We start from the raw sequence: 26,987 nt of genomic DNA, 5'->3' as shown, positions 1-26,987 counted from the left end.
AATTTTATGTACTGATCTTATCCACAACCGTAGACGCTGATAGTATAGCAGATAGATAGTGATATATTCTTTTAATCGCTATTTCAATGTTTGAAACAATCCAATATTATCAATTTGAGTTTGATAATATCCCAAATAAGAAGTTTAAAGTTAATAATTTATGTTTGTTAAAGGTGCAGATTATGTCTGCGGTAAGCGAGGGGTCGCAGCCGCTGTTGCGGCGCGTAAAGCAGGAGGCTGAGACCCCCACCTCCTACTCCTCGCCCGACCTCCACCGACCCATGCCGATGATGCAGCCCTGCGTAAGTATACGTACCATCGAAGAGATTCATAGGCAGTTGACGGACCTACGTCATTTGGTCGGATTAAGTCATCTTAGGGCTCCCGCACACGGGCCACCGGCCACAACCACAAAACGCCGCTACTGGCAATTTTCCTGTAGTTTTCATACATTTTGTATGGACTCTCACTCGCCGCACACATTTGACGCCGGTGACCGCCACACGCTACAACGATTCACTTTACGACCAATAGACTAGCTTAAACCTTCGATCACTAATATACAAGATACACAGTCCGCGGCAAAAAACGACCTCACTAAAAGAGCACCAAACGCAACATTCTGGTGGACTTTCGATTTAGTAGTGCTCGAACGCTCCCCTGGGAAACATGCCCCAGTGCTCATTCAACAATTGTAAAAATCATACTTAAAACGCAAAAACAGGATGGAATTTTATATTTCCGGTAAGTATTAATTTTATCCTAATATATTTCATACAAATTATATCGTAAATATTGGTATTTTGTTAAGAAATCAACAAAAAACAGTTTTAAAATTAAGTTGTAAATAAATCAACACGAGGTATAAACCATCTCAATTGCGAATACTCATACTAAAGGTACTTATCTTAGTTTATTATGCCCCCTTGAAATGTTCGGGTTACACACTGTGTTTAATAAATAAATAAATAAAATATCTTTTTATTCAAAATGGGTATCATGATACACTTTTTGAAAGTCGAACGAAGAAACTACGTTGCCTACCACCGGTTCGGGAACTACCCTGTTTCTGTTCCATTTGGTGGAGTCGCTATTAATTATTATTTATTTTATTGAGGAATATTTTTTTTTAGGTTTCCTCGAGATCCAGTTAGATGTGGAGATTGGATATCAGTTATAGCACGGCAAATATGCGAAGAATTTTTCAAGCCGACTTTAGCCAGCGTTGTATGTTCTAAGCATTTATATTCAATGTATACACGTATATTTTAGTTAATTATAAAATTAAACATATTAGAACAACATAATATTACAAGTAAAATATAATTACTCCACACTTTATACATTAAACTTCGGAAAAATAAAAAATGGACTATTAAAATTATTACAATCAACAAAAAAATGTTGAGCAGTTCGACTCCACTCATACTTCACTTCGCCCTGTTCCAGCGGCGAAGTGCGGCCGTAAAATTGATGTGCTTTTTTGGCACTGTAATAATTTAAACTTTAAACATATACGCGGATGGTTTAGTTTGAAGCGTGCGTCGTTCGTAAAAATTTATTGCTTTGTAAACACGCATGTACATTGTTTTATAAAAAGATCTTTAATAACTATAATTAATATTGATATTAGATAAATGTATACTATTTAAACTCTATTACTCGGCGACAAATTTTCGAGAGGTTTTCTATGGGACTGTGTATCTTGTATATTAGTGATCGAAGCTTAAAACGGCGTTTGTGGCTGTCGTGTGTGGTCCGTCTGCGGCGACACTTTAATGTAATGCTGGCTTCTCACGGCGCGTAATATCACGAGCCGCGCCGCGCTAGCTCGAGCTACGTGCCGCGTAAAGGGGGTGGCTCGAGGTGGCTCGGGCTGGCACGAGCAGGCGCGTCCGATTCAATTAAAGTCGGTATAAGACGTCATCTATCGGCTGGGTTTGATATAACGGCATCAAAATAAGTAGGGCACGCCATCTGCCTGTGAATCATCATGCCTTCTCTGATAGTACAGTTAGAGTAAGAGCTAGGAGCAGCCAGACACTCGCCATGGGGCATGTACAAACATTCAGCTTTTAAAGGTAAGAAACTAAGAACGAGCGGCGACTATGGAACTTGGGTCTGGCTGCCCCTGGCTCTTGGGCCACGTATTTTAACTTAGTGTAACTTGCCGTTAGCAAAAGTCTCTCAGAGACAGAGAAAACTCGGAACTCTTTGTCGTCGACATAAGGTACTGGCAGATAGAGGAAAAGTGTGACTTTGAATTCCGCAATCTCCCTTATAACACGAATCGAAACGATCCATAAATGAATTGGTATTAACTGGTTTTTATGGTGTTTGGTTCTATATTTTGCTTTTTAATACTTTTTATGAAACCAGTTCATACCACTTCGATTGCACATTTAAAAATATATGTTATAATTCATATTTAAAAAAGACCGTAGACCGTAGGGCATAGTAGCTGACTGAGTGTCAGTCATTAATGAGAATCACAAACAACACTTTTTTCTTTTACTCATTCAGCTACAACGTTAATGTACAACTCAAAATTAGGTTTACTCAAAATTAGGTAGGCCTTTTAAGGCCTACCTAATTTTGAGTAAACCTAATAAAATAAAAACGCTAATTAATTTCATCATAATCCAGCTGGACTTGGAGCCCAAAGAGGAGATGAAGTACACGGTGTCCCCGGGCGAGGCGAGCCTGGTGGGCAACGCGAGCCCCGAGCAGCAGCACTGCTCCTCCACCACGGTCGCAGCGGCCACCGGCAACAGGGAGGACGACGCCCAGCGCCGCCTGTGCCTCGTCTGCGGCGACGTGTCCTCGGGGTTCCACTACGGAGTCGCCAGCTGTGAGGCCTGCAAGGCCTTCTTCAAGCGCACCATACAGGTGTGTTTGGTGGAGATTATTGTTATTAATATTAAAGAAACCCACACTATATTACCTTTAAATATATTCACGCTAAAGCGATGATTATGGTATGATAGTTTGTAGTCCAGAAATGTATTCCTGCTCGATACACGAATTTTGGGGCAACGAGTTGCGGACAATGCCATGTTAATGACAAACTTAACTAAACAGCACCAAGTAAATGACAGCGTAGTTATGTAGTATGTAAATCCTCTATATTAACTTGTTGAATGCAATAACTAAATCAAATTTCCAAGCAGGGCAACATCGAGTACACTTGCCCGGCGGCGAACGAGTGCGAGATCAACAAGCGGCGGCGGAAGGCGTGCCAGGCGTGCCGCTTCCGCAAGTGTCTGCGCATGGGCATGCTGCGGGAGGGCGTGCGCCTCGACCGCGTGCGCGGCGGCCGGCAGAAGTACCGCCGGGCGCCCGACGCGCCCCAGCCCACGCAGCCCAGACCGCACATTGATGATATCAAGGTGCGTACATACGTGTATAGGAACGTGCATGTATAGAGGGCAGTATGTCAGGCGCGCCGCTTCCGCAAGTGTGCACGTGGGCATGCTTTATCATGCCGCAACGTATGCTACAGTATTATCATAGACGCCTCAGGTGTTTGTAGAACTTTGCTGTTCACGGCTTGCTACTCTGTGGCCATTCACAATTCGAATAAATACAGCGACTTGTTCCGATTTGTATCACTGTTGGCCCTTAACTTACCTATCCTATATGTATTTCAGGTATTAGAAGCGCTAGCGTCGTACGAGCCAGAGATGCTGACGTGCGGGACGCCGCCGGCAGGTGTGACAGACCCGTCGGCGCGGACGCTCGCGCTGCTAGCCGATCTGTACGACAGAGAGCTGGTGGGAGTCATCGGCTGGGCCAAACAGATACCCGGCTTCACGGATTTGGCGCTTAATGATCAGGTGAATGTTAACAGTATACAGTCTAATCGCGTTAAGGCCCTGTATTCCCAGAAACGGACGATTTTCAAGATTTAAAAGTGACAGGAGACATAAAGATATAGTAATTTAAATTCTGAAAAAAATAATATATTGTGTTAGTTAAGGATCTAACACAGTAAAAATTTATATTCCATTACACAATATCATGAACTTCACTCGATAGAAAAAAATCCCAAAGTTTCCTCTTAACGAAATTGCCATACTATGTCCAAATTATTTGGAATTTTCAGATATGTTTTGTACTGAATTAAAGACAAAGAATATATTTGGGGCCTTTCGCTTTTTTTACTCGATTTAATTGATGTATAAAATAACGACGATCAAAAAACTATAAAATTGCAGGCGCAAAGTGTGTGACTGAAAGCGTACCAGCCGATCCTTCCAATGACACAATTTTTTTTTTTCAGCATTTAAATAACTATATTTTTATGTCTCCTGTCACTTTTAAATCTTGAAAATCGTCTGTTTCTGGGAATACAGGGCCTTAAATAGGTACTAGATTATGCCAAAATGTCTTGTTATTGTTTCATTTTCATATTTACAAATTCTTAAGCATTAGGAAAAAATACATGAAATAAATTGGCTATTTAACACGGACATGAAAATATTGTTATCGCGCTGCGTTGTCTCGATCTATAGCTACGGGTCAGTTAACTAAAGTTGGCACGATCAACACATTTACACATAGCGCTTGTGTAGTGTCCGTGAATAAGCGCGCGGCGTGACGTCGTACTGCATACGCATCATGAAAAGTCGGCAGACTTTTCATGATGTCTCTCTCGCGCACGGTCTATCTTATGAGCGTGAAGGGGACACTTGTTTTTCTTTTGCTACTGTTTATAAATACAGCGTGATGTTACAAGTCAGTCACGTGTGATCGGCGCGCGGTGTGTGTGATTATTTACCTATTTGGAAGTTAGAATAAAATTTCTTCGGAAAGAATTGGTTCCGGCAAAACTTTAACGGGACAATCTTGTGAAATAGTGTACAATGTTTTTATTTTTCTACAACGCACCCATTTTACTAAAAACTAAGTCTAGTCTACCTACAAAATAATTTATTTTTAAACATACTGTATAGTGAAATTGCATAAGTGTGAGTACTGTGGAAGTGCCAGCTTTAGTTAACTGTCCTATACATAAAAGGCCAATGCGTGATTCGCGACCGGCATGTTAGTACTAAATGAAGCAGATATGTATGATATAAATAAATACTTTTTTTAACCAGATGCGGCTGCTGCAAAGCACGTGGGCGGAGATGCTGAGCCTGATGGTGGCGTACCGCAGCATGTCGGCGACGGGCGCGCTGCGGCTGCGGTTCGCCGCCGACCTTGCGCTCGACGAGCAGCAGGCGAGGGACATCGGCGCCCACGACCTGTTCCTACAGGTGAAGTGATGATCGTTGCGACGACAGTAGTCAAGTAGATACGGGGATTGCAAATTTTTGAAATTTAAACTATACTAGTCACCGAACTCTAAGTTTTTACATACTGCTTGCTTCTTTAAGCAAGCAGTATGTAATGGGCCCTTTGGCCCATTCACTATCCTGCATTGCAGTCCGCCGGCTTATGCAGGATAGTGAATGGGTCCTTTTGGATGGTTGCACAGTGAGTGCATACTTTTCACGTGTTGTGAAGTTATTGTAATCTTGCTGTAGATTAAACAGAGTGGAGTTAAAAAATTTGATTTTTTACTCTATTACTTTACATCTGCTCTGGGTGTGTAACTTTTTGCCGCGAACTGTAAAACTCTGGAACGAACTGTCACCAGCAGTATTTCCGGACCAATGCGACCTACAAACCTTCAAGAAGAGAGCGTATTCCCTCTTAAAAGGTCGGCAACGCACCTGCAGCACTTCTAATGTTGCGAGTGTCCATTGGCGATGGTAGTTGCATTACATCAGGTGGTTACCCTTTGCTTGTTTGCCCCCTTGTTTTATAAAAGAAAATGAATATAGCTTACGATAGTTGTGGTATTATGTAGATGGCGGGCGTGGTCCGGCGGCTGGAGCGGGCGTCGGCGCTGCGCGAGGAGTGCTTCCTGCTGAAGGCGCTGGCTCTCGCCAACTCGGAGGCGCGGCTGGACGAGCACGCCGCGTTGCGCCGCTTCCGCGACCACATACTCGCCGCGCTCAACGACGCCGTGGCTGCACTTAGGTATGTACCATCGAAGAAATTTGTTCATAGGCACTTGAAGGACCTTCGTCAATTCATCGGATTATGTCAATTCAATATAAGCTGCGATCTGTCGGATAGGTTTAACATAACGCGACTGATTTACGTAGGTCCGCTATCTGCCTGTGAATCAACTTCTACATTGTACAGCTGTCGCTTCTATTTACTTATTTTGATGCTAACATGGGCAATATCCAATGGACCACATACTTGCCGCGCTCAACGACGCTGTCCCCGCACTTAGGTACACGCTTACATCTGTCGCTAGAGTCACCTAATTTGCTTACTTCCATGTTAGCATGGACAGGTCAAAACCTTGCTTGTACATATCAAACCGCGACCGTAATATTATGCTCGCCGCGCTCAACGAGATTGTGGCCGCGCTTAGATACATTCATGTTTACAACTGTCGCTTACACCGTTATACAAACCTTTATTTTTTACTACCAGGATTGTCGATTATATCTGCACTTTACGTACGCGACGTTTGTATTGTGCGCATGGGCGTACCCAGGTTCTGGGCCAGGGGGGGGGCAAATCAGGTTTTTAATAAGCTAGGTGTTCATAAAGAATAAAAAATTAATAATTTTTAGTTGTAAAAATATTGTATTGCAAACAAATGGCAAAAATTCGTTTTATTATTTTTATTTTTATAGATGAAAGTACTAGATAATATACTTAGTAGGGACGTCAACATGATCCAGGGGGGGGCAGCTGCCCCCCCCCGCCCCCCCCCCCCCCCCCCCCGGTACGCCCATGATTGTGCGTACGTATTACATAGTTATGAACTGCACAGTGTCCATACAGTATGTGTCTAAACACACTAGGCCGAAATTACGCGGCCGATGTTCGGCATGATAACGCTTGCAATGCGCTACGCATACATTATAACGCGACGTAATTTCGGCATGGTGTGTCATCAGCAATTTAAAATACATTGCAGGCGTAATTATGCCAAACATCGGCCGCATGTTTTCGGCGTAGTGTGTTTAGACACTATGATCGAAGTTGTAAATGCTACAATAATTATTTTTATTACTAAGCATTTTTTTAATTATTTTTTTAAATGTATATTAACAAATAAATAATAATATTATATTACAAGGTTCAAACACTTACGGATTTTGTCGCGGAGCACTTTTATTAATCCCGACGTTTCGGCTACTTTACAGCGGCCGTGGTCACGGGTGGACTGAGGTGACAGGCGTCCAATTTATTGAAGTTCTTCAACTACCCGAAGATTCATCAATTTTTGTTTGCGTTCCGATCTACGCAGAACGAACTTACAGTGTCATGAAGCCGAGGTTTCCTAGATTTATTTACTAGATCGGTTTCATGACACTGTAAGTTCGTTATGCGTAGATCGGAACGCAAACAAAAATTGATGAATCTTCGGGTAGTTGAAGAACTTCAATAAATTGGACGCCTGTCACCTCAGTCCACCCGTGACCACGGCCGCTGTAAAGTAGCCGAAACGTCGGGATTAATAAAAGTGCTGCGCGACAAAATCCGTAAGTGTTTGAACCTTGTAATATAATGAGTGATACTCGCGTAAACCTAAGAAATCATTAAATAATAATATGTTTCGTTCCCAGGCCGTACAACGCGAACGCGGCACTGCAACAGCTGCTGCTAGTGCTGCCGGCGCTGCGGCACGCGGACGTAGCGGTGCGCCGCTTCTGGTCGGGCGTGCACCGCGACCGCCGCGCCCCCATGAACAAGCTCTTCGTCGAGATGTTAGAGGCCTGCATGCGGTAGACACACATTACGCGATGCGATATCGTAAGCGATATACAGATGTGATTAGAGAGATAAAATGACCGCATTGAGTGTTTCATTTTAGATGCAAAACGGCCGCATGGCAAATGAAATAAGAAATATTAATAGTATCAGTTTCCTATGAATGACATTCTTCATAAACGTCGTAAGTCATTGTTAGAAGTTACTGTGAAGGATTTCTTTAAAACATTTTGCGACTCACTCAAAATTACTATTTTGGAACTGCTGGGATAGGTTTTAGTATGAAACATCAACTAACAAGAATATTGGACATGATACTGCAGAAGCGCACGTACGCAATTTCCGGTTTATCGCATCGCATAATGTGAACGCTCTTGGCGGCCGCGCACTAGCTGTACCTACGTAGAGCGGGGCCGCGACTGGAACCGCGATGAGAACCATAAAACGCGTTTTGCCGACTACTTGACTATTGCCAGAGGGAAAATTAATTTATTACATAATAACGATTAGCGAAAAAATGTGTATACAAATTTCATCCATCGTCCTTTTCATAAGATCGTACTTAATTTAAAATACGATCTTATGAAAAGGACGATGGATGAAATTTGTATACACATTTTTTCATCTACCCTCTGGCTTTATGCGTTTTAAGGCAGCGCGTTTTTAGGTTCGCGTGTTGGACGTAGGAAAATAAGTGGTGGGCACTAAGGTGTGTACGAGAGTGATTCGTTTGCCATATTATACGAGCATTTAGTATTGTACATAACTAATGTGTGTAATCGTGTACATATTATATTTGAGTCGATGAGTCTGTTGATGGCTGTGAAGGCGACCTCGGAAAGTCGAAGTTCTTTTGAGGTTGAAACGTCGCGCCCCCGCGCAATGTACAAAACGGATTTAGTACAAAACTTGTTACTATTTTTGTATAATATTAAGTAATTATAGCTTATGTACGGATGAGGTTATGAGATTATGATTGAGGATTAAATCCATTGTTATGTTTTTATATCGATTTGAATATTGTTAAGTGCGTTTATTTTTTATGACTATTCAACATTTTGAAGCACAGCAATTTGTGAAGCCCGACCATAACTGGTATTAGGTATTTAATACCATTATCTGAGCGCCGGATGGGTACAATTAAATCTTACTTGGTCTCTCTGTTGAATTAATCACATTATTTTGTAACAAAAATGCACTTTTGTAGAGTACAAGACAAGTAATTTTTTTTTCATCCCTAGTGCACTGTTTTATATTTTAATAGATTATAAAAATTATTTTCTTTATACTTAGTAATTATCTGGTTTCAGTAGATACTATTTTTCTATTTAGTGTTAAAGTATATAATGCTTAGTGACTGATTAGCAAAGAATTTTTCTAAAACCATATGAATGTTCCCACTTTCGGTCTAAAATTTTATAATCCATTTCAGTTTAATTTTTAACTGCAAAAATTACCTCAAAAATTTAAGGACCAAAATATATAAAAATAGATTTGAGATGAATATAGATTGAACTTTGATGTAATACACTTTTGAAAATTTATAGAAAGTTAAATTATTACTATTCACATTTCACCCTTCTTAACTGAAAAACCATTAGGTAATTTATTTTATTGTTAACCATCTAAGTTCTATACTTTTTACATTTTCATCGATGATTTTCCACAATTTTACCTTTCTTTAAGATTACTAAATTGGTTTTTCAAATTGTATAGGTACTTAGTGGATATTAACATAATCTATAGTGACATTTCTAAGCAAAATAATGTATTGAATATTTATTTGGCTTGCCTTGTTAGTCGTCGTCGAAACTTGAAACTTTTTTTATTCAAAATATGTCTTGTTTTAAATACAACCAAAATATTGAAGAAAACTGTGGTATGTACTATGTATTAGGAATTTATAAAGGCGTAGAACGCTACAGACAATAAATATATCACACAAAATATATTATATTGTACAGTGATTATAATAATATTATTATATGGTTTGGAGAAACTATTAAGGATATTTGAGAATATATTTTGTTACCTAAAAAGTAATAATTGCCTTAGTGGAACATCACATTAATGGGCATTTGTGTTTGATAGACACATCACTCATACACAAAGATTTTTTTGTAAGACATTACTATAATTTATAAAGCATAAGCATTAGATCATACGCCTAAAATATCTTTGAATGTTTTTTCAAACCCTATATTATTAGCACAAAAATCTGCATTGAATATTATTATACAGCTAGCGGGTACCACAACGTATCTTTAATAAGTATCGCAGTTCTGCTAATGTCTGTATATATTATGATAGACTTTATGAAATAAAATGGATCAGTATAATATCATGAATACCTCAATTTGTTACCAGTGTATTGTCTGCGGGGGCCCTTAATACGTATAGTGTATTTTTATATGAAAACATTTACACAGAAAATTTGTAAAGTTAACAATGCCTATATTATCTTTATTTATTTCATAGGTCGTCTAATACTTGTTTGTATTTTATGCACTGCCAAACATAGCATAGTGAAAAACAGTATTTTACGATACCATAATGTCTAATTTGCGGAAGCCGAAATGTATTGACTCTTAAAAATTTACTGAAATATGCACAACAGTACAAAATGGCATATCTTTGTACACGCATTTTAACTCACAAAATATATTTACTAAATCAATAAAACGTATTAAACTAAATAGTGTCTGGGGCCCTTTTAGACGCACAAATCAGTGATCAGTCATATCTTATTTCGTACGATCGGTAAAGTCAATAATGATCTGATTTTCGTTATAATCTGATTTAGTTTAGCTCTTTCGGTTATAAGGGGTCTGTAAATAAAGTAGAATATGAACTTATATAAAATTTTAAAATGGCTTAGCCATTGAGGGTAATATTAAAATTTTTTGATCGGTTTGAGATTTTACTGATCGTGGTAGAAACGGTAGGCCACTTGTTATAATGACTTATCTGATTATGATGCTCATATGAAAGGATAATATCATATTGCAAATGAATATCTAGCTTATTTGAAACATAGGGCAGTAGATAATATTTTTATACTAGATAATTTAACATAACAATTTACTGTAACTTCTAAAGTTACATATTTGTATGTACAATTAAATATTTGGACATATTTGGATATATTTGGATTTGAATGTGGGTATCATAATTTGATATTAGAACTAATTATGGACATGTTATATGTGAGAGTTTACAGTTTTCTGTATTATATTTCCAGTGATTTATTGCTCCTGTTGTAGTTATTCTTATGTTAAGAATATTGAAGTTAATAGTTTTCAGTGGGTTTGTGGTGTGGGAGTGTAAGTGCCAAAGTGGGCCGCAGCGTTTGTCGAGACTATTGATGAGAACAGAGGATAATAATTAATAGTTTCGATGAATACTTGTAATTGTTTATTTTCTTATATGGTCCAAGCTATAAGGCAAGTTAACAAACTTCATATGAAAAAAATATGTTGTGCCTTGCCTGGTTTGAACCAATCACGATTTTTAATACTTATTAGGTTTTCCACAATCCTGCATTAGCACTTACTATTTACAATAATTTCCTAAAGTAATAACGTTATTTTATTTAGTAATTTAACTTAACAAGGCCCACTTGTATCGTGTAATGATTTCATTGTTTATTTGTTATTATTATTATTATGTGAGTTGGTCCTGGAGATGTGAAATAAATTATGTCAAAAATGATCGATTCTCATTTATTTATTAATACAGTAGGTAGTATAAGTAATAGTAGTCATATCGCTAATCCGGCCCCTGGCAAGTCCGGCGCCTTACCTTAGTTTTAGGAAAATGATTTGTAGTCTGATAAAACGTGGATAAAACATTATCAATTTGATTTGTAATGACGTGTAAAAATCTAGACAGTTCTCTATAATCCGACAAATTCGGTAATCCGACACGGCCCTGCAAATTTTTGTCGGATTAACTACTGTCGGGTCTACTGTATAATTAAAGTCATTAGTAACTGCCATAGAAAATGTTTTCGTTTCTTATTTTGTATATTGTATTCAATAATGTAATGGCGTTTCTTCAGAGTTCTAATTAATGGGCCATATTATGGCGAATCAACAGTATGGTGATGTATGAGCTTTGGCCAGTGTAGTGGGTTATAAATATATATATTTCGGAACTTCTGATCGGTCTTACCAGTTACCTATGTCTGTCATATTTGAAGACGAAAGTAGATAAAGTAAGTAACAATTTGAAAATTGCCTTTTTTTCATAAATAGAGGCTTTAGGACCGGGAAAATTATTTGAAATCAAAGAAGATATGTGGATTTTATATTTATAGCCAGATATATTAGCCAGATGATGAAGTAGGTAAGTTCTGGTCTGTTCAAATTATACGGGGAAAATGAGTAATTGTCCTTACTCCTTAATCCTTATATTACAAAATGTTAGTTACTCCCTTGATACACTTAAATGTCTTAATTTTCTGTTGCCCGCGACTTCGTCCGCGTCCACGTCAACATTTTTTTCGTAAAAAATATATTTTTAAATAAAGAGTATCAATTCAAGAGTACAAACGTACAAAGTTTCATGATGATTCGTCAAGTAACTTTTGCGTGAAAGCGTAACAAACATCCAAGCTTTCACATTTATAATATTAACAAGGATGAGAAAGAAGCAATAATTGAAGATACTAAACGCGGAATCGCGGAAATCGGTACAAATAAAATGTTTTAAGAATAACATTATTTATTTTATTTATATTACAGTAGTCACTAGTCAGTCACGAGTTACGAGAATATAACTAAACAATAGCGAACTGGTCGTAGAGAAGCTCTCGTACTTTATAATACTCCTCCGATAGAATGCCTTCCAACGCCACTTTGCCGTTATCCAACTGCAACGAATATATCAATTTTAGGTCACACATAATAATAACCCGTGCTAATATTAGCACGCTGATACGGGTTATTTTTTTATGCTAAGTACTCACATACGGTTTTGCTCGATCGAGCAATAACGTTGAGCAAAACCCGCGGCTCGGGATTTCGTCCACACATTCAGAATTGCTCGATAGTTTTATTCTAAATCGATATATTTAATTCCATGGAGCCGGCCCGATGCGAGCCTTCGAGCAGCTCGATGCGACCCTTCGAGCTGTGAGTTTTGCGGTCCACACAGTAATAATAATTATTGCTCGATTTAAAATGTAAAACTATCGAGCAACATCGCATGTGAGTACTTAGCATTAGATTGTAACAAAGTAGAATTCAGTATAATATTATCCCTTATAAAGGTCTTAATCACAGACATAGATCAAGATAGATACCACATGTGTATGTATGTACTTCGCGTGCCTTTTCGCGTTCCCAAACGACGAGCAATGCTCGTCTTTCGAAAGTCTTTTCTTTAGTCTGCTATCGGAATCGGACGTTAATCGGAATTTTAAAAATACCTCAATGCTTAAAAGTGCCGTGTTGAGCTGTAGAAATTAAAATAGAAACGGTAGCTAACATAATGGACACGTTTCTTATCATCGGTACGTCACAGTTGGTAGTAAAAAAGTGGCACGCTCGTTTCCATACAAATGGAGCGACATGCGGTATCTACAGAGTAGACAGAATGATAGAGTATGCCGACTTAGAACTGATGTTGAAATTTTTAAATTTGACGTAATATGACGAAAATCGTCGCTAGGGTTGTTAACATGTTACCTACGAATTAAAAAATATGACATATTCGATGGACGTGTTCCTCTTTGGTCGTATTGTTGTTTGTGTTTTGGCACATGCGATTAAAATTGTCAGGATCCAATTTTGAAATCTTTATTTTTAATATTTAAAAATAAATTATATCAGCCAGCGCGAGGCACATTCCGTTCATAATCCTAGTGAAACCCGACGAATTTGACAGATATTGAAACCTGTCCGTTTCTTTGCAGTCGAAGTACTGGTAGTTATGTCTATTGTGGTATCTATCTTGATCTATGTCTGGCTACGAATAATAAAAACTAAGGAAACGTAACTCCCATACTTCAACCGTTTTTAAATTTGGCTCCTTTTCGAACACTAAAATATGACAATTCAGATTTTCGTCAAGGTCGTATCCCAGGTAACGTATCATAATATTGCGCGCCGGACGACAGCCTGCGCGGTTATTGTCATTGCCATAGTTATGAAACAAAGCTGTTGATAATAATTGTCAAAAGTGGATAGTATTATGCAGTATACACCAAGCACATCTACTATCATGAAGAAACGAGCACATAATTATTATTTTAAAATCAAACATTTTCCTCTGATACTTAAGACATTGATAATATTATAACATACAATATGTAATAATTATGAACTCGGGCGAATCTAAAACTGTCCGAGCACCTAGAGAAGACGTTTTCAGATTACAAAAATCTATGTGCGAAATTATTACAGAATTGAAATTAAAAACTTACGTAAAATTTGTACTTATAACTCACAATTAATATAATATTTTAATAACAGTTAGCTGTTTTTTATTTTTATTCATTTACAATATTAAAGGAAATACTTTGTTTTTGTCGATTGAACGTAATTTATTAGTTACATCATGTTCTTTTTTGGTTTGTTGTAAAAAAATCCGTAGCAAGAAATATGAGAATACCCATATTATCTTATAATGCATTTAGTATAATGTCAGCCAGACCCTAAAATTTCGTTTATGATTAAATTGTTACATCTTGCATAACACTGTCCATGGCGACTTTGTAAAAATTTTGTAATTATATTATTTTTTGATTATTGCACTTTTAGAATAACATGTAAATTTAATAAGACAAACACAAAGAGACCAGCTTAATTTTATGCAAATACCCTAGCATCCAACTTAAATAAACCATCTTTTTTGGGTCGACAAAAATACAAGAAATTTAAGCATAGTTTTAAACAATTCACTTACAGATGAAAGGTTATTCCTGTATTAAAAGTCGTATCTGTATGACTTCTACACCACTTCACAGGGCATTTAGGCATTTTAACAACAAAAATATTGTAAAAAGCTACGTAAAAAGTAAGTAAACAAAGCTATGTAAACAAATTGTAAAATGAGTTTGACAAAATTGTCATGTCAACCTGGTTGAATGTCACTCGAGTGTACATACACGAAAAATGTGTATCGAACACATGCATAAATATGCATGTATTCGGGTCACATTTTGTAGCCTTTTGGTGCACTTTTTTGACGGAGTTACTCTTCCTTAGTTTTTATTTTTCGTAGATGTCTGGTATCTGCATGCCAGTAAAGTCGTAGTCAAAACATAAAAATTATTAATAAATTTTATCTTAGTTTCATTTGCGGTATATTCAGTAATAGAAGTTTTGACGCATTCTAATAGTTTATCCACATAAAACTAATGACATATTTCGCATAAAAATCGCATAAGGGTATGTTCACTTATTATTATTATTTTTATTTATTCAGAAAACTAACAGCTAAACTACTACTTCAGTGAAGATACAAATTACAATTATAAAAACAGAGCCAATTATTACAAAGTTTTCACAAATAAGAGTAAAGTAAAGCAAGTAATGTAAAATAAAAATAAAATCGTGTTGTTCACGTGTGTGTTCACCTTTTCTACCGGTTAAATTATGTACACACACGTGGCTCAATGCTGGCCACGCTACGCATGCTGTGCACGGGATACACGGAACGGAAGCGTGTACATAGTATTCAAAACTGTGCTGCGCTTCAGTTGTACATAGTCGTGGCAGTGGGCATAGCGTGTGCTGCAGTGGAAACGTTGACCCACGTAGTCAAACTAATAAATCCGTGCGCCGCGGTGGAATGGCGGCTTTAATCAGGCCCTAGTCCCTACACATGCTAACGCGGATTTGGGGGGTGAAATATAAACGCGCGCTGAGCGCTTGTCATCTGAACATGAAGACTTTGCAACATAAGAATTAAGAAGTTTGGCAAAGTACACCCCCGGTGTCAGTGCCAAAAGCCAAAAAAAAAAACAAGAAGTTTGAACTCACCCGTCGTATCGCAATAGTACCGTTACAGCACTCTAAAGCCCCGCCCACGAACTCCGCGGCCAGGCCGACGCGAGCGAGCGACGCGCGCAACTCGGAGAGACGCACCGTGTTGATGAACGACGCGGCGTGCGGCGCGCCCGCAGAGCACGGCTCAAGCGACATCATCTCGTCGTCGACGCCGGACTCTGAAGAATGTTGTTATAGCTCATTAGCTGAATAATTGAAGTTGATATCTAGACTACACTAGATATTACTTGGCCAAGTATCAGAACTCAACTCTCGTTGTATTAAAATTAGATTTTTAGTTTGGATACTACGATGAAAGAAATTACATATTATATTATACAGTGTGTAACAAAACTAAGTGATAATACTTTAGGGTGTGAATGGGTTTCCTATACATAGTTCGTTGAGAAAGTAACAGCGCTGACAAAGCATTTTTTTATTTTTCTTCATAGCGAAGTAGAGTTAGTTCAGCCATGTAAATGAAATTAATTATTTAAAGAAATAAGAACCCAATTTAATTCTATATTTACTTCTAAGACGGTTAAAACTATTAACAAAAAAAGTGATTTTATTAAATGGGCTACTAAAGGAATAAAAATAAGCAGAAATAGGCTCTATGAATTATATGATTAAAAATCTGTAAATAACAATGAAACATTTAAAATATACGTTAAAAATTATTCTAAATTTTTTAAGAAAGTATGTAATGCTGCTAAATCTCTTTATTTAAAAAATAAAATCAAGAATTCGAAAAATAAAATAAAAGCAACATGGAAAGTTATAGCTGGTGAGATTGGAAACGTCACCTGTCGTAACTCGGATTTTGAACTTTATTTTGAAAATAAAAAAAATACTAGTGACGTAAAAGTTGCGGCGGTTTTTGAAAATTTTTTTGCTGACATTCCGGTCTCAACAACAAAAAATTTAAATTCTTCGCCTGCAGAGGCTAAAAAATTACTCAGAGAGTATGTAAAGGAATGTGATGTCAATTTTAAGTTTAGAGAAATTGATTATAACGACATTATTAACACCTTTAAATTATTGACCATCAAAAATACTACTGACCTTTGGGGTCTGTCTACTAAGATTATTAAATCAATAATTGACATCGTAGCTCCTTATCTGGCCAATATTTTTAATAACTGTATAAAGAATGGTGTTTTTCCTGATTTAATGAAGCATAGCAAGGTGGTACCTTTATTCAAAGCTGGAATTAAATCTGATCCGGCAAATTATAGGCCGATATCTATTTTACCGACTTTTAGTAAAATATTTGAAAAAATAATTTTAAAACAATTGTTAGTACATTTTAACTCTAATAACTTATTGCATAATAATCAATACGGTTTTACTACGGATCGTTCCACTACGGATGCTGGTATAGGTCTTCTTTGTAGTATATTTGAAGCTTGGGAGGAGTCGCGAGATGCATTAGGTGTATTTTGCGACCTCTCCAAGGCATTTGATTGTGTTGATCATGCTACATTGATCAGGAAATTGCACCACTATGGCGTAAGGGACTCGGCACTCAACCTTTTGACATCTTATTTGAGGAACAGGACTCAAAGGGTTGAAGTCAATAGTAAAAGGTCCACTGGGACCAAAATAGAATTAGGTGTCCCACAGGGATCCATTTTGGGTCCGTTTCTTTTTCTCATCTATATAAATGACTTACCTTATCTAGTTAAGGGCAATAATAACGAGATAGTACTTTTTGCTGATGACACTTCATTTATTTTTAAGGTGAAGCGACAACAGTCGAATTATGACGAGGTAAATTGTGCTCTCTCAAAAATAGTAAATTGGTTTAATGTAAATAACTTACTTTTAAATTCTAATAAAACGAAATGTTTAAGATTTACCTTGCCAAATGTTAAGCAAGTGCAAAACAATTTGCTATTAAATGATGAGAAAATGAATCTCGTTGACAATATTTTTGGGAGTAACACTAGATTACAAATTGCAGTGGGGTCCTCATATTGTCAAACTGGCTGATAAGCTCAGTTCCGCAGCATATGCAGTCAGAAAAATTAGAGAAATTTGTGATGAAGACGCGGCGAAATTAGTTTATTATAGTTATTTTCATAGTAGAATGTCTTACGGTATTCTATTATAAGGCAGTGCTGCTGATATTAACACAATATTTGTGCTGCAGAAGCGAGCTATACGATCCATTTATAAAATGTCATCCTTTGAGTCTCTCAGAGAAAAGTTTAAAGAAATAAGAATGTTAACTGTAATCTCTCAATACATTTTGGACAATGTGCTATACGCGAAAAAAAATGTAAATAATTTTAAAATGAAAAAAGACATTCACTGCAGGAACACTAGGAATAAGCACAAGCTAGATATACCAATAACCAGGCTGAGCAAAGTAAACAAATCTTTCAAAGGTCAATGTATACGCCTATACAATAAAAACCCAGAAAACGTCCAAAATCTTTCAATTAATAAATTTAAAAAAGTTGTTAAAGAACGTTTGTGTGCTAAGGCTTATTATAAGGTAACTGATTTTATCAATGACAGCACACCGTGGGAAAAATAAGCTGACAAACCATAGGCCGCTTCTATAATATAATTAATGGCACTACATTTTTACATACTTAGTGTAATTTAGCTTAAGCTATTATTGTTATTTTCCACCTTTTTGGTAAAAGGTGGCCCCGTGCGAGTTTCTTACGCCGGTTCTTCTCGGCGGGGTAGTTCCCGAACCGGTGGTAGGCCTCATGTAGACACGTCGACATTCTATAAGTGTTAACTTTGTTAACCTACTTAGAAATAAATATTTTTTATTTCATTTTTCATTTCATTTCATTAATTATACATAGTCGGATTTTTTTGCACCAATGTTTAGGGGTGACCCACCTAAACATTTGTGCAAAAAATCGGTTAACATAGACGTAGGAGCTTAAATATTAATTTCTGAAAAAATCATTAGGTTCGTGGGAAATTTATTGATCATAGCATTTACAACTTTCTTTCTACAATTATTTGCGCTAAATTCGATAATGATTGATACTTACAGGTGAAATTATACTTTAGACTTGTTTTTTGCAGTTGTTTCCGTAAATATTGATTTTACAATGAATATTTACTTTTCCAGTAGATTATATGTATAATAGGTATATGGGGAACATATACACACCCTAAAGTATAGTAAATTACATTAGATACACACAAGACGATTAAAAAAAACTTTAGTTTTGGTTTCTCCATAGGTTGGAAACGATGACAGAGTGTCCATAGATTTTGCTATACAATTTTGCTTTTAATCAGGTTTTCAAAGAGACAAGATTTCAAACACATGAAACACATTTTACTAAGTATACATTTTTAGTATAAGTTAAGCAGAAATATTACTGGAATGGTATACTAGTGGTTATTTAATCAAGAAGAAAATTGTAAGTGTACCTTCAGCATTGTCCCTGGAGCGCGGCGCGGCGACGACGGCGGACAGCCAGGCGAGCTCAGCGCCGCCCGCCGACTTCCACACCAGGCTGCTCATCACACCGTCTGTTAGCTTCACCTGCAAATACATTTCAAAATTAAAAACTAGTATTAAATTAAAAAATATATAGTATATTAGTGTCTAAACACACCATGCCGAAGTTACGCGGCTGAAGTTCGGCATGATTACGTCAGCAATGTCAAACGCATACAATACAACGCGACGTAATTTTGGCATGGTGTGTCATCGGTAATTTAAAATACATTGCAGGCGTATCATGCCGAACTTTGGCCGCGTTTTTTCGGCCGCTTGTTGACATGCTGTTGGGCTTAGTGTTTAGACACTAAGCCCAACAGCATGTCTACTATATAATTTATATTAAGTATAATTTTTTAATAAAAATTTCAACTTTTTAGTTTTCGATGTCAATTTGTAAGACATAATAATCGGGTACGGAAACACATCCCGATTTCAATGCAACTTACATGACATCAGTATTCTGATAACATAAGTCGTATGTGGGTAATTACCTATTTTAAATTTAAAAAGCAATTAATGTTAAAATAATACTGACTTGGTAAATATGAGACTCCGTAGTGGCGTCGACGATCTCTCCACGATTCGGCATAAACACCTTCTCTATTCCTTCGCTTTCACAATGTTTACTGTAATAAAATTTATCAAAAAAATATTATTATTGTTTAAACGTTAAATAAAGTAGCACTAAAACCTGATCATAATACACTTCTCTTCTAAATATTTATTGTCATTTTTTAAATAAAATAAAATATAATTTTACCAGATAAAGGCAGCATTTATTATTGTGTCTATAGACAGCAATAAATGCTGCCTTTATCTGGTACCATCAGATAAATTGATTCACAGTCAGATGGCCGACTTATGTGTGTGGTTATGTCAAATCAAAATTATTCGGCTATGCTAGACTACGTAGGTTTGCAATTTATGAATTAATTTCTCTGATAGCACTATTGAAATGTAAATATCGTAAGACGACAAAAAACAAAGACAAAAAAGAAAATTTAGAAATGCATCTACGCGTCGCGTTGCGGTCTGAATTGACCCTAAAAGCCATCCTCCACACGGCGCGTTGCGTCGACGCAGCGCTGCCGTTGCGTTGTTTTACATACAAATAAAATAACCAAGGTGTTCACACGGCACGCTGCATCGTCGCAACGCACAATTGACGGATAGCAGCCCCCGAGACGAAGCCGGAGGGGGTGTTGACGTTAAGACTGCTTCGTAATAACGCTGCGATGACTCACCGGCAGTGTGACCGGCTATGCGTCAAAATATTGGCGTTGCGACGACGCAACGCAACGCAAGGCACTGTGTAAACTGGCTCTAACAGTTAACGCCCTTGAGCGCAGCTCTAGCGGCGGGCAGCGCTCGCAGCGCCATTAACGCGCGGTCGCACCGCCCCTCCAGCTCCACCGCCACGATGCTCGCTCAAACCACGATAAAGCGATGATCACAACTCTGCTGAAAGCCCCCGATTAACGCACCTAAGCGCAGCTCTAGCACCGGGCAGCGCTCGCAGCGCCACTAACGCGCGGGGCTTGGCGTGCGAGACCACACGTAGGAGGGACTCGCCGTCGCACCGCCCCTCCAGCTCCACCGCGACGATTGCCGCCCGCACCGCGATGGGGCGCACGCTCGATATACACTTCGTGGGGATCTCCATTGGCACCTCTGGAATTTATGTATAATGTATATGTTTAACATAAAAAGAAGATTAAAAAAAGACTCACAAGGGTTTATTTTATTTAGTAATCTAATTTTATTTTATAAAGTTTTTTTTTAATGAAATAAAGAGGCAAACGAGCAAACGGGTCACCTGATGTCTCGCAGCACCAGAAGAGCCGCAGGTGCGCTGCCGGCTCTTCAAGAGGGAATAGGGTAATAGGGGAGGGTAGGGAAGGAAAAAGAGTAGGGGATTGGGCCTCCGGTAAACTCACCCACTCGGCGAAACACAGCGTAAGCGCTGTTCCACGCCGGTTTTCTGTGAGCCCGAGCCGGTTTTCTCCGGTCGAGCCGGCCCATTATTATACTTATAAACCTTCCTCTTGAATCAGTCTATCTATTAAAGAAAACCGCATCAAAATCCGTTGCGTGGTTTTAAGGATTAAAGGGAACAAAGGGACATGAGGGAAAAAAAGCGACTTTGTTTCATATGTAGTGACAAGTTACATGAAATAATTCATTTTAAAATTTCGGAAGTTGTCGGAAGTATTACAATTTTTGAGAATTCGTCAGAATTGGGAACTTTGTATCAAAGATAAACAGCTAAAAAACTGCCTATCAATTTCTTTGTACGATTTGCGATTTTTTAAGCCAAAAAAAAAAAAGTGGGTTCACCAGTAATTCTGTGGAAATATTTCAAATTGAAATTTATGAAATTTATCCTTTGAAGGGTGCGACAAGACTTTATATGAACTTGAGCGGGGGCGCTGCTGGTAAAGAACTGTCAAATATGTCGTTTTTGTATGTGGCAGCGTTAGTTCCATTTTTCGACACCTTCACTTGCTGATCTTTCTTGGCCGCCATTTGCGGTAGTCAAATTACAACAAAACTTTTTTCAATAATAATTATATATCGAATAGTTCTTTAAAAATCTATTATAGAAATAATTATAATTAATATTATGTGTCTGGGTGTCCAATTTTTTGCGTATTTCTTTCATAATTTAATTGGATGTAGTACGGAATTTGACCTTATATACATCCTTAACCAACCTTCAATCTCCTGTTTTGGCGGGGGCGCGGGAAGGACGTCTCTGATTTCTCCGTCCGCATCGACTATTTCTGCCAACCGGTAGTCTTCTGGCTGAAATATTGAATTATTACATATTATTAGTTGTTATATTCAATTGTTGCATAATATTATTTTTACACGATAACTAGCTGTCCCGGCAAAAAAGCAGGAAAACAGGGAAAATCATTTTATGGCAATACAACGCCATAAAATAATTTTCCCTATTTTTCTGCTTTTCTCTTTAAGTTATTTCTGATTATTTTTTTCTATAGAGCCCGAGACCTTTCCAACGAATGCAAAACCCTGGAAATCAGTTCCTGCGTCCAGAACGCAGGAACTGATTTCCAGGGTTTTGCATTCTTTCATTTCAGTTATAGCGTCAGGAAGGAAAACCCGACTTATTTTTATACAGTGTGTAACAAAAATAAGTGATAATACTTTAGGGTGTGTACGTGTTCCTTGTTGAGAGTTTACTGTGAAAGTAGCAGCGCTGAAAGACGAAAAAAATTTTTCACTTTTGTATGGGCAAGGGTCTGAGCGTCACGAGTTTCCCCATACAAAAGTGAAAAAAAATTTTGGCCTTTCAGTGCTGCTACTTTAACAGTGAACTCTCTACAAGGAACACGTACACACCCTAAAGTATTATCAATTATTTTTGTTACACCTGTATATTAGATGAATAGCTCATGGATCGTGAGCTACTGCGGGTAAATTGAATCACGATTGCTTTTAAGGCTTCGCTGTTTATCAATAGGCAACATTCACAGATTATGATTTTTGTTGCTACTTTAAAAACAAATATGTATGTAAGTACTAAAAGCAAAAACAATTTTGTTAGTTTTTTACGGTACCTTCACGCGGAAGTCTCCACTTGGCAGTTGTTTTATTATTTAACTTTTAATTGAAGTACTTACTATCTAAAAAAACATTTGAGATTAACCTTAATATGCTCTCCGTAGTCATCATACCGCGGCCTCTCCTCATGACAGGGGTACATGGCGTAATGTCGCTTGTTGGACTTGAAGCAGCCGGCGGGCGCGGCGCCGCCCCGAGCCGGGATGTCGTGTCGTCCCGTCACCACTAACATCTCCAGCTCGCCGTCTGACTCCGAGTCCGACGATATTCCCGTCTCCATCTCCCTGGAATGAGCGTTTTACTTCATGCGATATTGACGTCCGATATGTATTATATATTATTCAATAAGCATATAAAGGCTGTTGTTGTTTTTACATGAAGGCGCGATATAATTCACAACATGGTATTCCTGATTGTATAACATCATAAAGGAAAATTTTGAAAAAGTCATAATATAAAAACCTAAAAACAAGACAATACTCTTGTATGATCATCGTGATAATCAAAATTATCATGATGAATTTTGGATACGTTTTGTTCATAGCTTTTATTTACCTAATAATAGCTACATTACAGTGTAATATAATTGTCACTTACTTTATAGAATCTTTGATTTTGTTCCGCTGCTGTTGTAAGAACTCCTCCAACTCTGCACCTTCAAGTCGTATGCGTTTCCGGATCATCATCTCAATGTTCCGGTCACCGCCTTTGTCATACAAATCCCGAGCCAATGTACCAGGTGAGGTCCTGAAATTATATTGAATGGAAATTCAGTAAATAATAACTACTTATTATATTACTTGATCAAAAATGTCATATTATTCAAATTGTTTTTGATCTTGGATTAAATTTTGCTAAACTTGTTATGGCTATAAAATTGTAAGAATTCTTACTTTGACGTAATTACAATAGAGTTTTGTGGGTTTGGAGCCCACTGGATGAAGAGATCTCTAGCGTATCCTGTCTCCAAGTCTGGGAATGATGCCAGCACAACCTTGGGGCCTGGGGTTCTGGTCACCTCGGCAACTGAGTGGCAGAGTTGAAGATGCCTCAGGGCAAATGGGTTACTCCGAGCACCTTCAAAAGCTCGGGTCAATTTGTCACTCATCCATTCTATCTGGAAAATGATTTTGTTATTAAAATAGGATATGATAATATGGATACAGGGCATTGAATCATAGGATTAAAGACAACATTATTTGTTTTGAATTAACTAAAATTTAAAAACTTATAGAATATAGGTCTATATATTTAACCCGAGACACAATAGAATTTCTATTGTGTCTCGGTCACTGGTGACCGTATGGGGCTTGATGAATTAAATTAGATTAACCAATATTACCTGTGACTTTGCAAATTCAACCACATTATAGCTGACATTGGAAAGCAGTAGGAGTGAATATGCTATGAGTCCAGAGTCCTTGTTCCTCCACAGCTGGTCCAACATGTGAGCTAGCTCCAGCACACGTCCAGCCGTATCTGTACATACCAGCACTGAGCCACCTCCCCGAAGAGTGGTCAATATTGTGGCTGTAAACATTATTGTAAAGTTAAAATAGTAATTGTATGAAACACTTCATAATATTATAAATTGCCTTGCCTACTGATAGAACAATTTAATAATAAAATATTTTCTACTACCATTGTAACAAAACACAGACCACAATGAGTATGCTACACTTACTCATGAGTTTTTCATCTCGCAATCTTCTTCTTGGTTGCACATAATCTGCGTTCATAGCTCCAAGCAGTAGCAGAGATGGTCTCATGATTTTCTCTATCTCACAGCCATTAAGATGCCTCTCCTTCTTATGGTTAAAGTCTGGTGCATAGACAATATCTTCTTCTCCTGGCGCTGCTATCCTCCAAATTGTGCCTCCAAGAAGATGACCAGCAGGTATAGGAGTTATCCGAAGACCCAAACCTTTTCCTAAAATAATAAAAGAAAAGCTCTTGCTTTATAATGTTTCACCAATGTAAAGAAATAAAATAAGCACACTTACTTAGATAAAATAAACAAATATAGTATGTGCAGTGGGACAAATGATGGTACCTAAATTTAACCAGAGCATAATACCTTATTTTTTTGCTAACAAGAATAGAATGCTCTGAAACTTAGGTGCCCCATCTTGCCCCACCATCTCTATAGCATACCTTTCATATCCACACTCTGGTTGTATTTTAACTGTGTGATTCTATCAAAAGCAGTGTCCACATCATCAAGGGTGAACAAGTCGAACTCTTCCACATTTTTGTGAGATTGATACAAGTCATACATAAACATCTGACCCATTTTGTATACAGGCAGCGTGGCATATATAGGACAGTTGAGTCCCAATTGCCCAACAGCGTACGGTAACGCGCCGAGATGGAGAGGGTCAGAATGTGATAATAATACTGCATCTATACTGTTTACGTGTCTGAAATGAATATTGTAAACTCATCTATATATTTTTTGTTACTGTAGATGTTATTATTGATATTGAACAAAATTTTTAATGCTTAGTAATCAAAGGCCTCTACATCTGTTGTAGATGATATTTTATAAAGGTTCGTTAACGAGGAACATAATATTCAACAATTTCTAACCTACAACACTTACCTTTTCAGTTCCTTGATAATGTCAATATCAAACTTCTCATCCCAGCCACAATCTAACAAGAACTTAAATTCATCTATCTGTAAAACGTAGCATGGTGGAGACTCATCACCAGCTCCAGAAAGGCAGTGTAACTTTACAATTGAAGTCATTGTGGGGGTTACTTGTGTACAACCGTATTTTTTTACATTAAAACATAATATATTACAGTAACCTTTGGGAAATTAGCACTGAGTAGTATTAAAACACACATGAAGTTAAAATTAGAGTTATTTAATTTACAATTCTTGAGTTTTCCTTCGCATTAGATTTACGAAACCGCCGTTTGTACAGCAAACTTTGCAGCAAACTATGAGCAAACAAGTTTGACATTTATTTTGACAACTGGCGTTGACACTCCTTTTTTTTAATATGGCGTTAGACCGGTATTTAAAAAAAAAACTACTTTTTGTCCTTACACACGTGATAATTAAAGATGTATATAACATTTATAAATTCAAAGATTCTGACCTAAACTCGAAATATATAGTAGAATAAAAAATCCTGCATCGATTGATACCAAAAAATCAATACCTTCCCGACAAGTTACGTGAAATAATTCATTTTAAAAATTCCATTTATCATATGTAATGTTTGCCGGAAGTGATACATTTTTTGAGAATTCGTCAGAATTGGGAACTTTGTATCAAAGATAAACACCTAAAGAACTGCTTCTTTGTACGATTTGCGATTTTTTAAGCCCAAAAAAAAGTGGGTTCACCGGTAATTCTGAGGAAATACTTCAAATTGAAATTTATGAAAATTATCGGTTCGATATCGAAGGGTGCAACAAGACTTTATATGAACTTGGCCGGGGGCGCTGCTGGTAAAGAAGAACTGTCAAATATGTCGTTTTTGTATGTGGCAGCGTTAGTTCCTTTTTTCGCCACCTGCATTTAAAGCTTTGCCGAGCTTTCTTGGCCGCCATTTGCGGTAGTCAAATTACCACAAATTTTTTTTCAATAATAATTAAATATCGACTAGTTCTTTAAAAATCAATTACAAAAAATCATTATATTTCATTATAAGTGTCTGGGTGTCAAATTTTTTACATATTTAGTACTTTCATAATTTAATTGGATGTAGTACGGAATTTAACCGTATATATGTCGCAGCCGACTGGTTTAAATAGCCGTGCAATGAAACAGCTAGCCCTTTGACTGAACAATGCCATTCAATCACACGGCTATACGTCGTTTAGCCGACTTGTTGGCTACAACGTCCAACACTACAGCTAGACGACGCTTAGCCAACTGGTTTGTTTTTGTTTTGGCGGGGGGCTGCGCAGCCCCCCGAGCCCCCCTTTTATTTGACGGCGGTCGCCGGCTGCTGCTGCAGCACGCTCGCTGCGCTCGCTCGGCTAACTCTGCGTTGTGGTCTAAGTTCTAACCTAACCTAACCAACTTTTGGACCTTCTGGATTGTGTTTGTTTTTGTTTTGACGGGGGGCTGTGCCCCCTGAACCCCCCTTTCGGGGGAGGCTGCGTCCATCT

General features: G+C 37.6%; 2 protein-coding genes across 4 annotated transcripts in view; one reads left to right on the top strand and one right to left on the bottom strand.

Annotated features, from left to right (window-relative positions):
- Positions 1-7,921, top strand: part of LOC121725901 (steroid hormone receptor ERR1-like) — a 50,051-nt gene extending 42,130 nt beyond the window's left edge. For all 3 annotated transcript variants that reach the window (XM_042113076.1, XM_042113075.1, XM_042113074.1), the window contains 7 exons: positions 174-302; positions 2,647-2,889; positions 3,171-3,389; positions 3,651-3,836; positions 5,103-5,261; positions 5,858-6,030; positions 7,644-7,921. In XM_042113076.1, the coding sequence (XP_041969010.1) occupies positions 183-302; positions 2,647-2,889; positions 3,171-3,389; positions 3,651-3,836; positions 5,103-5,261; positions 5,858-6,030; positions 7,644-7,806 (1,263 nt within the window). In that variant the 5' untranslated portion in view covers positions 174-182 and the 3' untranslated portion in view covers positions 7,807-7,921. The remainder of the gene's footprint in view (positions 1-173; positions 303-2,646; positions 2,890-3,170; positions 3,390-3,650; positions 3,837-5,102; positions 5,262-5,857; positions 6,031-7,643) is intronic.
- A 4,574-nt stretch (positions 7,922-12,495) lies between these two features.
- LOC121725896 (probable cleavage and polyadenylation specificity factor subunit 2) lies at positions 12,496-25,797 on the bottom strand. The gene is made up of 13 exons (XM_042113064.1): positions 25,460-25,797; positions 25,012-25,277; positions 24,542-24,787; positions 24,200-24,387; positions 23,751-23,974; positions 23,455-23,604; positions 22,943-23,141; positions 21,984-22,074; positions 20,754-20,940; positions 19,805-19,895; positions 19,194-19,308; positions 15,777-15,961; positions 12,496-12,661 (listed from the first exon to the last, which is right to left on the bottom strand). Exons 1-13 carry the CDS (start codon positions 25,606-25,608, stop codon positions 12,569-12,571), a joined length of 2,184 nt encoding a protein of 727 aa, XP_041968998.1. The 5' UTR covers positions 25,609-25,797; the 3' UTR covers positions 12,496-12,568.
- Between the last annotated feature and the right edge of the window lie 1,190 nt (positions 25,798-26,987).

This window comes from Aricia agestis, chromosome 4, assembly GCF_905147365.1.
Source record: "Aricia agestis chromosome 4, ilAriAges1.1, whole genome shotgun sequence".
Lineage (NCBI taxonomy): Eukaryota > Metazoa > Arthropoda > Insecta > Lepidoptera > Lycaenidae > Aricia > Aricia agestis.
This window is presented reverse-complemented; position numbering and strand designations above follow the sequence as displayed.